The sequence below is a fragment of the Otolemur garnettii genome, unplaced genomic scaffold (genome assembly GCF_000181295.1).
Source record: "Otolemur garnettii isolate 467f Iridium unplaced genomic scaffold, OtoGar3 scaffold00087, whole genome shotgun sequence".
NCBI classification, from domain to species: Eukaryota; Metazoa; Chordata; class Mammalia; order Primates; family Galagidae; genus Otolemur; species Otolemur garnettii.
The window spans coordinates 2,884,233-2,901,677 of record NW_003852482.1 but is presented as its reverse complement, the minus strand read 5'-3'; the positions used below and the strand labels follow the sequence as shown (position 1 = coordinate 2,901,677).

The following is a 17,445-nucleotide window of genomic DNA, read 5'->3' as shown; positions in this document are numbered from 1 at the left end:
CTGCATTTACTCTTCTCTGCAAGCTACGGAGCTGAGCTGAGGGAGGGGACCTGACCAGGGCGCAGCACCCCCAGACTCACCCTGGCCCTGGTACTGGTGTTTTCATCTGTAAAATGGGAGTGCTGGCTCCATTCCAGTGCCCTGAGAGGATGATCAAGGAACAGGAGGGCCAGGACCTTTCCTGATGCAATGCTCATGCCACTGTAAGCCCAGTTCTGTGTCCGGCCTCAGCCCCCACTGCTCCCAGAGCCCAGGGCCCTGGCCACAACTCTACTTCAGCCTCATCTGCTTTTTAAGGCTTGGTGGCCAGGACCCTGCAGGGAAGGGCTCTAAGCCTCTGGTCTTCACTGCTGGCCCCAGGGGAGCAGAGTTGCAGGAGGCTAGAGGAGAAAGAGGGGTTCCATGCACACCCCGACCCCTCCCTGGCGGCCACTGCTGGGGCATTGTAGGCTCTGTGCTGGGCGAGGGCATGGGGCATGAGGCTGCCAGCCTGCGGTTTGGCAAAGGGGTGCTCTCTGGAAAGCAGGAAGGGTCCAGGTCCTTGGAGCTGGATGTAAAGGCTGCGGGACTCTGAGCCCAATGTTTCTGCATGTGTGGGTCAGCCCAGGAGCTGCCAGTGACAGGGACGTCCAGCCTTCGTTCATGTGGCCATTCATTCTTCATTACCTGGCCCCCTTGTCTATGCTGGAGGCAAGCACCCCCGGGCCAGAGTTCCTTATTTTCAGGCAAGCCCCAGGGCGAGTAGTTGACCACGCTGGGAGTGCTCCAAGGGAGGCCCAGGGTGGTGGTGCTACAGCCTGAGGAGGCAGAGTGGCTACCTGAAGGAGGGATAGACAGTGTCTGGGCAAGTGAGCGTTGTGTTTAGGGCAGAGCCCCCCCATCATGGTCTGCCAGAGTCACACTGGTCCCACTCCCTCCTGAAAGGGGGCCCCTGCCCCACCTCAGGGCTGTAGTGAGAGAGGGTCAGAGAGACACAGTGTTGCCTCCAAAGGAAATGTGTCAGCGGTCGCTTTGTGCCCCAGTGCTGCCAGCTGGTGGGTGACAGAGCACTTGCTGAGGGGACAGCCTGGGGATAAGACACAGGGACCCAGGGCCCAGATGGCTGCAGTGAGTGTCATGAGTGGAAGTGGGCAGAAGGAACAGGACATTAAAGACCTTTTACACGTCCTGCATGGTATGAGTGGCTGGGCCAGGAGTGGGAGGGAAGGGTTCCCGTGCCCTGCCGAGGAGTCCAGGCCTCAGTCCTGCCTCACTGAGTATCTCCTTGGCCTCCCGGGGGTCTGTCAGCTCCTCAGAAGCCTGTGGCACAGGCACAGCTGCCAGGGTGCAGATGGCCCTGCAGGTGGGGCAGCAGTGTGCAGTGGGAGTGGGCACGGAGGGCTGTGACTCACCACTGCCCCCCAGCGCCCCTGTTCTTGGGACAGGCTTGGAAGAGACCCAGGGTGCCAGTAGCCCGAGGCTCTTTTGACGCCTGGGGAGCGTCACTCTCATGAGGCCCTATTTTGGGGAGATGTGCGTGTGAGGACTCTCTGTGCTGGTTTCCCAGCTGGGGTGGGAGGTTTCCTGGGAACATCAGCATTTCTTCTCTCCAGGCATGGTCAGTGGCCTGTGACCTCCAGAAAAGAGCAGGGAAGTCCCAGGCCCCTTGACTTGGGGAGACCAGGGCCGCCAGGGCTCTGGGTCTGGAATTGTGGAGATCAGAGCCATGGCAGGGAGAGAGCTGCATGCCAGGCCTGTCCTCACTGCCTGGAGATCCTGTGCGTCCTTGGCTTGCTCATCCCCGCCTGAGTCATCTGCTAAACATCCTAGAGACCCTTGTCCCCGCCGCTGTCCTGCTGGCTCTCTCCTCCCTCCTTAGGAACTTGCTCAGAACCCCTGTCTTGCCTGCCCTGGGCCTGCAAATAGTCCCCAGCCTCCTGAAGTGCCCCCTGGCCATCCCCACACCTGACCCAGGCTCACCTCACCTTTCTACCTGACATTACCTTCTCCGGACCCTTCCTCATCAATCCCTCTCTGCCTGAGCCCCTTACAGCCAGCCTCACATGGCCCTGAGGGCCCCAAATGCTTGGTCAAGGGTCTCTGCCCTCCACAAGCCCCCTGCACTTGGAGACTAACTGGGGCCCCGCCCTCCTGCAGCCCTGCCCCTTTGTCCTGCATTGTCTCCTGAAGCCACCCACACCCTGCCTTTTGTTCGTCTGTGAGTTCAGCTCTTTCCTGCCTCCTGGGAGCGTTGCGGCTTCCCCATGGCTGCCCCTCAGAGGGCTGGGCCCCAGTCACCCTCCATTGAGCAAGATGACTGATAGGCATCAGACCCCACGCTGAGCAGCTTCTTCATCTGCACTGTAACAGGGTGGTGACCATGGTGACAATGCACCAAATGTACCCTAACGGGGAGCCGCCGGCACCTCATCCCGTGGTACGCTCTTTCCCGGGCCTTCTCTCACCTGCTTGTTGGAGTGTTTGCTCTCTGCCTCCCCTGCTGTCCATCAGCTCCTGAGGCCTAGGACTGTCTTGTTCAGAAGCACCCTGGGGCCACGCACATGCTGGGGGGGTTGCCACAGAGGTCTGTAGTAAGCACCCCTGTCCCAAGAGGGGAGGTGACCAGCCTAATGTCACACAGCTGGGAACGGGTGAAGCAGGGTTTGAATTGATGACTGGGGCTGCGAAGTCCAGCCAGGGCTCCTCTCCCACCATGTTATGGCCTCTGTCCAAGGCCAACTGGCAGCGGATAGGACAGAGGCTGGATCCCCTCTTCCAAAGAGCTGATCATCTTACAATCCTTCATTCCTCAACAACATGTATCAGGAGCCTCTATTTGCTGGCCCCTGTGCTAGGCCTTGGGTGGTAAGCAAAACCTGGCCTTGCCCTGGCGTGGTCCAGCAGGCACAAGTGAAGAATCACTGGTGGTAATATAGCAGGATGGTGGTGCGGTGAAGGGGGCACAGTGTTGTGTGTGGGTCAAAGAAGGGTCCTTGTCAGCAGGAGAATAGCAGTGGCCATGAGAGAGACCTGGACCCCACCAGGCAGTTGGGGTCCTGGCCAATGCCGAGGAGTTGGGGAGTGTGGCTGGAGCAATCAGAGAGGCTCCCTGGAGGAAGTGGCCTTGAGCTGGGTCTTGAGGTTGGGGAGGGTCTGGATGAAGGCGGTGCCTACAGCTGCTGCCTGGGTTGCTGTTCTCTTCGGAGCCCCCCTGCCACACGCACATGCACACTGGAGATGCCTGGGCTCCCTTCCCTTTCAGAATCCTTCACTCCTGACCACAAGCCCCTGATGGGGGAGGCCCCTGAACTCCGTGGGTTCTTCTTGGGCTGCGGCTTCAACAGCGCAGGTGGGTCTGGGCAGCACACACTGGCCCCCGGTGAGCTCCTGGGGAAGGCAGGCCCCTGATGGCGGTGGAGACAGGAGAGGCTGAGGAGGCCAGCAAGCGGTGGGGTGGGGTGTTGGCAGTTTGGAAACCTGCTACACCCCAGGGGTGAGATCAAGGCTGAGGGGTGCTGGGCTGTGGAGAACTGGACTTGGGGACGGGGACTGGGGCAGCCCTCAGACTTACAGTTTCCTCCTGCCAGGAATGATGCTGGGTGGTGGCTGTGGTCAGGAGCTGGCTCACTGGATCATCCATGGGCGTCCAGAGAAGGACATGTACAGCTATGACATCAGGCGAGTATGCCCACAGGGCCCTGTAGCAGGTCGACAGGCGGGGGAACAGCCAGGGCCCAGTAGAAAGAACCCTTCCCTGAAACCAAGGTGGCTTCCTGGAGGAGGCAGCAGCAGGGGCAGGAGACAGGAAAAAACACCTGAGGGCCGAGACCTAGTGGAAAGGGGGTCCCCGTGCTCCTGGGGCCAGAAAGTTGCCAAGCAGCCTTGGCTGTGGGCACCCAGGATTCCAGAGGCTAATGATGTCTCCAGCCCGAATGGTCACTGACAAAGCTGTCTGATGCGCCAGAGTGGACCAGCTACCAGCACCCGAGTGCTTTCCACACCAGTGAGACAGTCTGTCACCCGGGCTACGACAGCATGATGGAGACAGACACAGACCCTGCAGGGGAGCGGCAGAGCATAGAGGAAGGGGGCGGGGCCTTAGCCGGCTGGCAAGGACCCAGGGAAGAAAGGAGCTGTCCATTGCCTGTTTCTCCCTATTTGTCATCCTGCTTGCAAAGCTCAGAAGGTCAGTTCAGGACCCTTCTTTCATCTAACACCCAGGAAGACAAGCCCGGGGCGGGGGGAGGTGCCCAGCCAGGAGCCCACATGGAGTCCAGGCTGTGTCTGACCCCCAGGCTGTGTGTGTGGGTCCCAAGGCCTACACAGCACAGATGTGTCCAGGTCATAGCAGCTGCTGCATGTGTGGTCTCACATGAGCCCCATCACTCTAGCCCCACATTTGTTAGCTGTGTGGCCCTTGGCCAGTCCCTCACCTTCTCTGAGCCGTCATTTACCCATCTGTGAAATGGGAACAATGTTCAGAGTGCACGGGATGCCCTGCCAGAGGCCAGGATGGAGCATGGGTGTCACTTCTGGGGAAAGTCCTTGGGGTCTGGGTTAGCCTGGGATGAATTGTTCCTTGTTGAACTGAAGAGAGTAGCTTCCATGTCCCCTGTCCCCACTCCTGCGGCCCCACGTACTCTGACAGGCATGCCTCCAGCTCAGGGTCAGTGTTGCCCTGCACAGGCAGGCTCCTCTGAGGCCTTGCTGTGGGACTGTGAACTCTCCTGTGACCCTCCCAGCCTCAGCCTCCTCTCACGTGGCCCTGGGGCAGGTGGCCTGGGTATCGGCAGCAGAGCTGCCTACAGACGCTCAGCCCAGGGCTGCAGCTGAACAGAGCACCTCGTTAGGTGCCAGGTCACAGCCCCACACCCATCTGCTTGCTGGAATGATGTGCAAACCAGGAATCAGAGAGCCCTGTGAGGTTTGGACAGGCCTCCCCTTGGACATATTCTCCCCTGAGGATGCAGCTGTGTAGAGAGGCCTTGGAGGCATCCTTCAGGGGGCAGTTGAGACAGGGCAGAGCTGGCTGAGGGCGGGTGTCTGTGCATGGGCGGCATCGGGGGCGGGCACAGGCATGGGGGGATCTGTGCATGGGTGTGGTACAGCATGCCCATATACCACAGGCATGGGGGGATCTGTGCAAAAGGGCCTGGTACAGCTGCTCTGATGGGCGGAGGCTACAGAGAGGCCTGGGCACAGGTGTAGCCTTGGGGTCTCTGAGCTCGGTGGAAAGCAGTGTGGGCCCCACCAGGTTGAAGCTGGACAACACTGGGGGTTCAGTGGCTGCACGATGTGTCCCCAGCCTCAAGGGGACAACCGAAAATGATCATGGCCACACCATCTCTGGTCCCAGGGTCTGGATCCTGCAGCTGCTTCCCCACTCAGCTGGGGACTCTCCCAGAGACTCTGCTCATCTCAGGCCCTGGGCCTGACTTGGCCTTGGAATTACAAACTGGGGGCCTGTCGAGAGTGAGGCCACCACCCCAACCCTGCCTCCACACAGGAGGGCAGGAAGCAGACTCTCTTGCTGAGGAGGGAGGGGACTGGTGTTCCAGGATGTTGCAGGCCCTAAACCTGAAAGGTCCTTGTCACGCTGACCTTCCTTCCACAGAGCACAGATATAGCTAACTTACATGTAATGGGCCCATGGACATGGAGGCTGAGCTCCCTGAGGCTGGGGTAGAGGTTCTGGTGGGGGACACATGCCTAGGTTTGCCTTGGGTCCCTAGCAGCCCTTCCCTGGCAGGCTGTCCCCAAAGCAGTGACCAGGCCCTTCCATCTGCCGCAGGCGCTTCCATCAGTCCCTCACGGACCACCGCCGCTGGGTCCGCGAGCGAAGCCACGAGTCCTACGCCAAGAACTACTCTGTCGTGTTCCCCCACGACGAGCCGCTGGCTGGACGTAACATGAGGACAGACCCCCTACACGAGGTACCGCCAGCAGCTGGACCCCCAGGTGTCCACAGGCCACTGGGGTGACAGAAATGCAAGGTGCATCCCAGCCGCAGGGCAGCGAGGCAGCTGTCCATTCCCCGGGATTAGCCGACTGCTGGGCCTGGGCTCAGGGCTGGGAGTGCTCAGGGATGCAGTGGAAACGGGTCCCTGCAGCCAAGGGGCTGACATCTAGTGGAGGAGACACCGTACCCAAGGACACAGCCCTGAGCCTTCCTGGCAGCTGGCAGCCTGGGTGGGGTCGGGGGGGTCTGGGTGGTGGGCACAGAGCAGGTGAATGCAGTTGTACATGGAGGGTAGAGGAGGCAGCCAGACCATGCCATGCTGAGGAGGTGGGACTTTGCTTGTAGAGCCTGCAGGGGGTGCTCTTCCACCCTGGTGAACTTCTACATATACAGTGAAGCCCACTGTTAGGTACCCATCTCTCAGATCTGCCCCTGTGTGCACTCCTGGGCCCCTGAAGACCTGTGAACTTCTTCTCCATGCTCCTGGCCCCGTCTCAACTCCCCCACTCCCTGTCATCTGGGATGGCTGATGATCATCTCCTGGCCCTGTCATCTGGGGTGGCTGATGATCAGGGGGCAGGCACTGCAGGCCTGGGTACTTTGCTTACTTGGGAGCAAGGATTATGTCCAATCACACCAGTCCCTGCACATTATTGAGTGCATGGGTGGTAGGGGAGGGAGCATTTAAATTGGAGGAGGGGCTCTCACATCTGGGACTCCAGTGCCTGGCTCCAAGAAGGACCCCAGTATTAGCTGACTCCCCCCCACTAGAAAGAGACCCAGAGACATCAGCAGTCAGAGGACTGGTCCCCAGAGTGCCCTGGCCCTTGGCCTGGCTTAGTAGGCCAGCTATGATCTTGAGCCACACACAGCCTTGGGATCTCCTCACCCTGTCCCTAGGCTTGTCCCTACCCCCTTGACAATCCTGACATCTCAGAAGCCCCCCTGAAAACCCAGAGTTCGCTCAACCTGCAGCGAGCTCCACGTATCCCCCCTAAGTGAGCGGTTCTGCCCCAGGAAGACATGGCGGGACCTCCCTCCCCCCACCCTCACTTCCTTTCCTGGGTGGCTCCTTGCCACTGACTGGTGGGGTGTCCCTACTTTTCCCTGAAGGGAGTGGGTTTGTGCCCTCCACTGCTGTAATGGGGGCCTATCTGGGGTCCCAAATTGACCATGGGAGGTTCTCCTCCCCTGAGTCCCCTCCACTCTGCCTTCACTCATTCCTCGGGCCGGACTCAGCCTCCCCCTGGGCCCTGGGCCCTGGGCTCTGGGCCCTTCCAGCCCTCAGAGTGGGGATTCTTTTTCTTTGAAAACTAATTTTCAAAGAAATCTGACACCATAGCATTACTGCATTGTGCCCATTACATTTGTTATTGTGTAAAGTATGCACGCCCTAAGTTCTGCCATCTTAGCCACTTCTCAAGTGTACTTCAGTGGCACTGTGTCCATTCACACTGCTGGACAGCTGCCACCACAGCCCAGTTCCAGAACTCTGTCGTGGCCCCATGAGGAAACCCTATGCCCTGTATTCTCCCTTCATGAACTCCCTGCCCTGGCACCCTTGCTTGTCTCTGTTCTCTGGGGATTTGCTGTTGGGCTCAGTTCAGATAAAGGATTCACACAACCTGTGACCTCTTATGTCTGGCTTAGGGTGACCAGACGTCCCGCTTTTGGCAGGACAGTCCCAATTTTTAACAATTTGTCCTGCGTCCTGCAGCATTTTAAAAAGTCCCAATTTTTGGAAAGAATGCACGGACGGGCGGGAGAACAAGAAGGGAAAATACGGCTTTCGGCTGCCACGTGGCTATTTCACCAGGATATGAGTTTTAGATTATTTTTGTTAATTTTATAATGTTAAACTGTAATAATAACAAATAATTGTTGAGAAGTGATTATCAAGAACTGCTTCTCAAAGTTTGCATTGTTGTCAGGCCCCCCCCCCCAGTGGTGTCCCCGCCTTACCAATGTTAAAATCTGGTCACCTTAGTCTGGCTTCCTCCCCTCGGCTGGATTTCTGGGCTCATCCCAGCTGTAGAATGCATCAGAATTCCATTGCTTTCTGTGGCTGAACAGTATCGCACTGTCTACAGACCACGTGCACCTTATCCTCTTGTCAGTGGCGGCCACTGGCCGTTCCCCAGGTGGTGGCTGTGCATAGTGTCACTGTGAACGTGTGTGATCTGTGTGTGTCTGAGACCCACTTTCAGTCCCCCTGGGCACAGCCAGGAGTGGGATTGCTGGGTGGGTTCTCTGGTGCACTAGTCTGATAGAATTGCCAGAGCAAGTGCCCTGGACAGGAGGTTTAAATAAGAGAAATCTGTTTTCTCACAGTTATGGGGGATGGGAGGTCCAAGACCACGGTGCTGGTGGATCTAGTGGCTGGTGAGGGCTCCTCCAGCTCACAGGCGGCTGCCTTCTGGCCATGTCCTCTCACAGTAGAGAGAAAGTGCTGAGGTCTCTTCCTCTTCTCACCAGGGTACTAGCCCTTTGGGGTTAGGACTACACACTCCTGTCTCCAAAGCCAGCCACACTGGGGACTTGGGCCTCCACATGTGAATTTGGGGTGCACGATTCAGTCTATAGTAGATGGTAATCTATAGACTGGGGGCCCTGGGGTCAGGCATGGGGTGATGGGGAGCTCTGGGGGGCTAGCAGCCTGGGCTTGGATCCTGGTTCTGGGAGTGGGGGCCTTTGCTACCTGCCCCCCTGGATATAGTGTGGTGGCCATGGCTGCTCTCCGCAGTGTCTGCAGGGTGTAAAGGGCACTGCTGTCTCCTCCCCAGGAGCTCCTCGGACGAGGCTGTGTGTTCCAGGAGCGGCAGGGCTGGGAGCGGCCAGGCTGGTTCTACCCGCGAGGCACAGTGCCGGTGAGTAACAAGTCCAGTGTGGCCAGTCGGCCTGGACCCAGCCCAGGACGAGGCTCCATTACTTTGCACGGGGGAGGCCAGGCCCCACGGAGCTGCTTCACATCCTTTGGTACCCTCCGTGGCCACTGTGGGTGAGCATTGTGGGCAGAGCAGGGACGTGCCCCGGGGACAGCACAGAAGACCCCTCACCCTGGTCTTAGGAGGAATCATGGGTATGTGCCCATAATTTTGTGAGTGTCTGTTTTTGGCAGCTCCAACTGCTAGTTCATGTTATGGGTGTTGTGGAATAGAAGGGTAGTGCTGTCAGTGTCCCCTTCTCAGCTGAGACTTTGCAGAGTCCTGGCCTCTGGGACTCTGGGGCCTCCCAGGGACCCATCTATGGGGAGAAGAGTAAGAACAGGCCTGCTTAGGAAGCCCCTGCCAGGGCCCATGGGTTAGGCTGGGTAATACTCCAAGGCCAGCTGGGAGTACCTGTGACCAGATTGTAGGAATGAGAGGCCCCTTCCTGCTGCTGCCTCTCCAGTCCCCTCAAGGCAGCGCTGTCCTTCCCCATGGCTACCCACACCCCAGGATGAGGTCCAGTGCCCAGGACACCATCAGGGAGCCAAATATGGGAGCCAAAGCTGGCTAGGAGGCCTGGGCTTAAGGCCGGTGTCCTCAGCCATCCTAGTCATCAGCCCTTCTCCTGCTGGCCCCAGGGACCATGCTGGGAGGATGGGCCTGGGCAGACACTGCCTTTAGATACAGCCCTGTGTCTGCCCCCACCCTGTCTGCCCCGACTCCCTGGCCTGGCCAGGGGGCAGGGTGGGAGTTGGGAATTCATCCTTAGTCCCAAGATGGGCAACCTTTGCACCCCACCTAGGAGCCATCCTGGGAGTCCAGGAGACTGGATGACCTTCCCTGACACCTTGGTAGGGCTATAGGGGCTGGGACATCCTTGCTAGGCTGGAATGAACCAGCCTGGTAGGGGAGGGAGAGGACCCCCTGTAGAGATGCCAGAAAGGCTCCTCCCTGGCTGCCAAGGTGTGTGCTGGGGCTGGGGAGCATCACCTGATGCAGTCACAGCCTCACCAGAGCCTCTCCTAGGAAGAGAACGTGCGGCTGGGAGTGGGGCGGGGGACGCAGACTGGCGGCCTGCACCTCTATTCTCACCTGTGCCTATGTGGGTGGGAGGGCGGGGGGGGCGGGGTAGGAGGGAGTTCGGGGGAGATGCACGGGTGGACAGATTGCTGGGGAGCTGAGCCACAGCAGACCTTGGAGCCCATGTGTCTACTCAGGTTCATGTCCCTGCTCTACTGGGGACTTGTCTGTGACCTCGGACAAGGTTTAACCTTCTGTGCCTCAGTTTCCTCACCTACAAGGGCTGCCATTGAGAAAAGCATGAGGCATGTCCAGTGGGTTTGGCCCATGGTGGGAGCTGGCTCTGGATTACCATGCCACGGCATCTGGAGCTGTCACTGCAGCCACCCCCACACCCCGTACCTCGCCCGCCTCCTCCAAGAGCCACTTCCCAGATTTATCCCACCGCATCAGGCGGGACCCCTGAGGTCCTCTCCAGCCCTGCATGGGTGACCCAGCTTCCCTGCCAGCTTCCTGAGCCCCAGCTGTGGAACTGGCTCTCAGCCCCACCACATGTGTCATTTGTGCCACCATCTATGCCTGAAGCCCCTCACGCAGCTCAGCTCCCCTGTGTCCACATGCTCACCCTCAGGAGGGTGGAGGGCGGGAGGAGGGGAGAAGACCATGTCCATGATCTCCCCAGGTCCTGGAGTATGACTACTATGGGGCATATGGGAACCAGGCCCATGAGGACCACGCCTACGGTCGGCTTCTGGCAGACGAGTACACTTTCGACTTCCCACCCCACCACGACACGGTGTGTAGCTCCGGTCCAGGAGGAGGTCAGGGCCCCATCCCCACCCCCAGTGCAAGTGGAACCTCACCAGGCCTGTAGGGACTCCTGCCCAGGAGTCTCTCCCACTCTCCAGGAGTATGCACCGTCCCTTGGGGCTGACTCAGTTTTGAGGAGGAATCATGTGTTTTCCTCTCCCTCTCTCCTCCCTCCACCTGTGCCTAGGCCACCAGGTAGGCCTGGGGTGGGTGAACATGGCTGCTGAGGCAGGCTGGGGGGCTGGGGTGGGAGGTGCTGTTGTCTGTTCAGTGTGGGCACGTGGGCTCGGTCAGATGAGGTGCTACACCTCACCCCCTCACCCAGGGCCTGGCTCCCTGCTTCCGCTGGGTGGCGGAGGTGAGTCTGAGGACCAGCGCCCACTGGCAGTCTGCACAGGTGAGGGGTCCCAAGCAGCTTTTGCAGAGCCAGCCCAGCCATTTGGTTAAGTGGTCACGGGTGGACTCTGCTGCTCCAGAGGGTTGTAAGTGTTGCCATACCAGAGAGGCGGGGTGAAGTCTCACCAGAAATCTGATGTAGGAGAAGAGCTGAGGCCTGGGTCGGAGTCCCCAGAGCCCGGGGACAGACTATAAGGCAACTGTGAGGGGTTTTAGTAGAAGCGGCCCCTGGGGCATCTGGCACCGGCAGGCCCTGCACTGGGGCTGATGCTCTGCTGTTGCTGCCTTAGTGATCTTTAAACAACCACCCCAGATATCCATTTTGCACCAGGCCCTGAGAATTCTGCAGCTAGTCCTGAAGAGAAAAAACTATTTATTCCTACCATCCCCCCAAGCTTGCTCTAGTGGTGAGATATCTGTTGGAGGCCCTGGAAGAGGGGCCTCCTGCTGCGTGTGCAGCCGGCCTTCTCCGTGCCTAGCTCTCACGGGCTCCTCTTGGGAGTGCACAGGCTCTGTCTGGCACCTCGGCACCCACAGCTTCCAAAGCCTGTGAGACTTGTGGCCCTCCAGGATGTGAGAGCTCAGGGGAGGTGCCAACTTGGCTTTGTGGCTTCATCCAGCCTCCGCAAACGCGCCTGCAGCAGCCCCAAAGCGTGAAACGTGCCTGGTTCTCAGCCTTGGCAACTCCCTAGCTGGGTAGATGGCGTCAGCCCCGGAAGCTGCTCTGGGTTTTGGTTGACAGCCCCGGCGGTGCCGGTGGAGATGCCACGGTGTCCAACAGAGGGTGGGAGCTCCTTAAAGGACAGTGATGCCTGGTGGAGTTGGCATGGCCGCATGGGGCTCAGAGGCCAGACAGCCTGGGTGGTATGCTGGTGCCCATTTAACAACCAGTTCTCTGGGGACAGAGGGACCTGAGTGGGGACCCCCTCCCTGGGGTGGGAGGAGACCTGCACAGTCAGCTGCCAGGGTCGACACGGCTCCGCCCGCCTCACAGGGCGCTGAGTGCAGAGGGGCGTCTGGAAGGAGATGGACCCTCTGACTCACAGCCACCACCCAGGACCAGGGAGCGGTGCTGTCGTCACTTTTCTTTTTTTTTTTTTTTTTCTTTCTTCCTTTTTTTTTTTTTTTGGAGACAGAGTCTCATTTTGTTGCTCTGGGTAGAGTGCCGTGGTGTCACAGCTCACAGCAACCTCAAACTCCTGGGCTCAAGCGATTCTCTTGCTTCAACCTCCCGAGTAGCTGGGACTATAGGCGCCTGCCACCACACCCAGCTAGTTTTTCTATTTTTAGTAGAGATGGGGCTGGTCTTGAATTCCTGAGCTCAGGCAGCCCTCCCACCTTGGGCTCTCAGAGTGCTGGGATTATAGGTGTGAGCCACTGCATCTGGCTGGCTGTCATTATTTTTGTTTTCAATAATGACAATGAGGTGGGCACATCTGAGCCCTGACAGGGACAACCAAATAGAAGTAACAGCGGCAACCAAGGACCTTGAAGACCTGGCTGAGGCTTCATAAACTGAGGCAGGGAGGGACATAGGCAGAGATGTTGTGTGTGGCTCTGTAAACCACTTTGTTAAGACAAAGTTCACAGGGCACCTAGTTTACCCACTTGTAGGGCACAGTTCAATGTTTTTTAATAAGTTCACATGGTTGTGAAACTATCACTATGATGTAGTTTAGAACAGTTTCATCTCCTGGCAAAGACACTCCAGGCCCATTAGCAGTCATGGCCCAACTCCCACTCCTGACCAAGGCGACCCCCATCTGCTCTCTGCCGCTCTGGGTTCTCCTAGTCTGAACTTTTCGAGTGAGTAGAGTCTTAAAAGGTGCGTGCTCTGTCACGGGCCCCTCCCTTCGCGTGATGCTCTCGGGGGCCACTGTGCTGCAGTGGGTGTCCCTGCCTCGCCCCTTTCTGTCCCAGATGGTACCATTCCGTCTTCTGGATGTACCACGTTTCATTCATCCAGTCATCAGTTGGTGGACACCTGGTTGTTTTAACCTTTGAAGCTTAGGAATGGTGCGGCCGAGAATGTCTAGTGCAAGTTTCTGGGCATATGTTTCCATACCTCGTGGGCATCTGGCCAGGACTGGACCTGATGGGTGATGAGGCGACTCTGCTTACCACTTTGAGGAAATGCCAGCTGTTTTCCAAAGCGGACACACTGCTTCATGTTGCCCACTGCAGGGATAGTGGGGAGCAGCTGTGGTTTCCCCTATCCTCACCTGCTCGTGTCATGGTCCAGGGGGTGTGAATGGCGTCCCTGTGGTGTGGTTCTGGCTGGCAGTTTTGTGATGACCGCTGGTGTGGAGCACCTTCTCAGGCACCTGCTCTCCATCTGTAGATCTTCTTTAGAGAAATGACCATTCACATCCTTTGCTGGGGTTGACATTGTGCGCTCCTTCCCTTACTGAGCTCAGGCGCAAGTCCCCTATCGGATGTAGAATGTGCAGACACTTTTCCCATCTTGTGGTTGTCTTTTCACTTTGTGGTTTTTTTAGCAGCACAGCTCTTAACATTTTGGTGGTGGCCAATTCATCTCTATTTTTCCCTTTGGTCACTTGCGCTTCTGGGATCGTGCCTAAGAAACTAAACCAAGGTCACAAAAATTTATCTTGTTTCCTTCTAAGAGTTTTATATTTTTCACTCTTTCGTGTAGGTCTAGGGTTCCTAGGATTCACTTCTGTGCATGGTGTGAGGAAGGGTCCAACCTCATTCTTTGACTTGTGGCTATCCAGTTGTCCCACCACATTTTTTGAAAAGGTGGTTTTCCTCTGTGGAATTGTCTCAGCACCCTTGCTGAAAATCAACTGACTGTAAATTTGCAGGTTTATTACTGGCCTCTCAGTTCTGTTCCTTGGCCTCCATGTCTGTTCTTACTTAGGGCCACACTGGCTCAGGGACTGGACCTTTGCAGGGAGGTTTCAAATCAGGAAGTGTGAGTCCTTTAGCATTGTTCTTCCTTTCCAAGATTGCTTTTTAAGAGTCTGGGTACCTTGACTTTCCACAGGAATTTTAAGATCAGCCTATCAATGTCTTCAAAGAAGCCAGCCGAAATTTTGATAGGGATTGTGTTGAATCTGTAGGTCACTTTCGGAGATGAAGAACATGGGATACCTTTCCATTTATTTTAGTCTTCTTTAATTTCTTTCAAAAATATTTTCTAGTTGTTAGAGTACAAGTTTTGCACTTTTTGGTTAAATTTATTTCTGAGCATTTTATCATTTTTGATGATAATGTAAAAACACATTTTAAAAATCTCATTTTCTAAATTTCCTTTTCAAATTGTTCATTGCGGATATCAAAATACAGTGCGTTTTTGTGTTTTTATATACTTACCTTGTTTCTTGTCACCTCGCTGAACTATTTTACTAGTTCTAACAGCTTTTTAGTGGATTCCTTAGGATTTTCTACATAGGAGATCATGTCATCTACAAATATAGATGTTTTTCCTTTTCTTTTCCAATCGAATTGCCTTTTGTTTTTGTTTTCTTATCTATTTGTCCCGACTGCGTCCCCAGGACAATGTTGAGTGGGAGTGGCAAGGCTGGACACCCCCCCTGTCTGTTCCTGATCTTAGAGGGAAGCATCTGGACTTTCTTCATCGAGAGCAGTGGCAGCTACATGATGTCTGAGCCTTCATCGGGTCGAGGGAGTCCCCTCCTGTTCCTAGTTTGTTATGTGTTTTTATCAAGAACAGGTGGATTTTGTTAAAGACTTTTTCGACACCTTTTTAGAGGGTTTTTGTCCTTGGTTCTCCTACTGTGGTGCACAACAGCATTTGAGTTTTAGATGTTAAATTCCTGGGTTAAATCCCGCTGATTGTGGTATGTGATCTTTTTCTCTACATTGTTGGGTCCAGTTTGCTAGTGTTTTGCTGAGGATTTTGTATCTATATATTTATAAGAGATACTGGTCTGTAGTCTTATACTTTGTCTGGTTTGGGGATGAGGGTAACACTGGCTTCCTAGGATGAATTGGAAAGTATTTCCTACTCTTAATTTTTTTTTGAAGAGTTGCTATTAATTCTTCTTTGAATGTTTGGTTAAATTTACAAGTGAAGCCATCTGGGCCTGGGCTTATAGAGAGTTTTAAATTACTAATTCAATGTGTTTTTTGTTACAGTTATATTAAGATTTTCATGACTTCTTCATTCTGTTTCAGTAATTTGTGTGTTTCTGGGACTTTGTCCATTTCACGTCTGATCTGTTGGCACACAATTCGCAGCGGCCCCCGCAGCCCCTGCAATTCTGTGAGGTGGGCAGTGGCACCTGCTGCCACTCTTGGCTTCGTGCTTTGAGCCATCTATCTTTTTCCTTTGTCAATCTTGCTAAAGGTTTGTCACTTTTCATTGATCTCAAAGAATCAACTTTTGATTTAGCTGATTTTCTATTCTTATTTCATTTTTTTTCTGTTCTTATCTTTGTTATTTATTTTCTTCTTCTTGCTTTTGCTCTTTTTCTAGTTTCTCAAAGTGGAGGTTCAGGTTATTGAATGGAGATCTTTTATGAACAGGTGCAGAAGGGCGTAGCCATCCCTGTGTGCATCACTCGACTGCGCCCCACAGTGTTATGTGTCCTGTTTCATTTTCATTCACCTCGAAGTGGTTCCTCATTCCCCGTGTGGTTTTTTCCCTGACCCATTGGTCCTTTGGGAGAGTGTTGTTTAATTTTCACTTATTTGTGAATTTTCCAATTTTTCTTCTGCTACTGATTTCTCCTGTGATTCCATTAAGGTCAGATAACACATCCTGGGTGATTTCAATCCTTTAGTGGGCCTGGATCCATGGCTTAGCGTGTAACCTACCCTGCAGAGCACTCGCTGTGCCTAAGAAGCAGAGAGAGAGGCCCAGGATGGTGGGGTGACCTGCCCACCACTGGCCCTCCCCTGACTCCTATCATGTCAAGTTCCTGAGCTGGGTGGGGGTAGTGTGGGCTGGCGGAGAGGGAGGGGTCAGCTCAGAGCAGGCGTGTGGGAGAGAGCCCCAGCTTTCCCAGCCCCCAAGGAGGAGGCACCCCACAAAGGCCCCCAGCATTCTACCTCGGCACTTTTCAGATCCGGGCGGAGTGTCTGGCATGCAGAGAGGCCGCAGCGGTGTTCGACATGTCCTACTTCGGGAAGTTCTATCTGGTGGGGCCGGACGCCAGGGCAGCTGCAGACTGGCTCTTCTCTGCGGATGTCAGCCGACCCCCAGGTGTGGAGCGTAGGGTTGGTAGGCATGGTCCTATCCTGTCATGGGCAAAACAGCCCTGGCCACCAAGACAGTCTGGTAGCTGACCCCATCTCCTCCAGGCAACCTGAACGTCCAGCTTCCCCATGTCGGCCAGGCCCCAGCCCCAGGCCCTGGCCCTCCATGCTCCTTCTATCCCTTCTTTAACTATGTCCCAGGAAGGATGCGTGATGGTTGCTCGCCACCTCCCCTGGCACAGGAGTGGGAGCCCAGCCAGTCCCCTGGATGCTTTTCCCAGGTGGGGTTGCCAGAATTAAACAGAAACACAGGACACTCAGTTAAATTAGTTTCCAGATAAAGAGCAATTTTTCAGCCTAAGTATATCCCAACCAACATTTGGGATATTCACCTCCTTTTCTGTCCCCTACACATCCACAAACTCAGCCATCCCTGTCTTTAAGCACGTTCATGGCTGTTGTCACCGAGGGGGTGGCTTATACAGCAGATATGTATCTCTCACTATTCCAGAAGCCGGAGGCCAAAACTCAGTGTGTGCACCTGGGACTGGCGGAGAGTGCCCTTCCTTCCTTCCCTCTCTGGCTTCTGGTGGGGCCCAGGAGCCTCGGCCGGGCTGTGGTGGCAACTGCGTCACCCGGCCTCTGCCAGTTCCCACAAGGGTTCTCCCCATGTCCTCCCCTTCTCGTGGGGATGGTTGATCACATCTGCAAATTTCCAAATAAGGTCACATTCTCAGGTCTTGGGGTTTGGGATTTCAACATGTCTTTTGGGAGGATGCAGTTCAGCCCATGACATTATCTGTCCAGCCAGTGCATGAGCCCACTGCCCATTCTCGCATGCACCACCCCCCACTCACCCTCCTGTCCACCCACCGCCCACTCTCACGTGCACCACCCACCGCTCACCCTCCTGTCCACCCACCGCCCACTCTCACGTGCACCACCCCCCGCTCACCCTCCTGTCCACCCACCGCCCACTCTCACGTGCACCACCCCCTGCTCACCCTCCTGTCCACCCACCGCCCACTCTCACGTGCACCACCTCCCGCTCACCCTCCTGTCCATCTATATGCACCTGCTCATACCACCCCCGCTCACCCTCCTGTCCACCCACCACCCACTCTCACGTGCACCACCCCTGCTCACCCTGCTGTCCATCTATATGCACCT

General features: G+C 55.9%; 1 protein-coding gene across 6 annotated transcripts in view; it reads left to right on the top strand.

Moving 5' to 3' along the window:
- The window catches only part of SARDH (sarcosine dehydrogenase), a 64,147-nt gene that overhangs the window by 17,446 nt on the left and 29,256 nt on the right, over nucleotides 1-17,445 (top strand). For all 6 annotated transcript variants that reach the window (XM_023516110.1, XM_023516111.1, XM_023516108.1 and 3 more), the window contains 6 exons: nucleotides 3,239-3,328; nucleotides 3,567-3,657; nucleotides 5,771-5,912; nucleotides 8,722-8,805; nucleotides 10,568-10,681; nucleotides 16,144-16,282. In XM_023516110.1, the coding sequence (XP_023371878.1) occupies nucleotides 3,239-3,328; nucleotides 3,567-3,657; nucleotides 5,771-5,912; nucleotides 8,722-8,805; nucleotides 10,568-10,681; nucleotides 16,144-16,282 (660 nt within the window). The remainder of the gene's footprint in view (nucleotides 1-3,238; nucleotides 3,329-3,566; nucleotides 3,658-5,770; nucleotides 5,913-8,721; nucleotides 8,806-10,567; nucleotides 10,682-16,143; nucleotides 16,283-17,445) is intronic.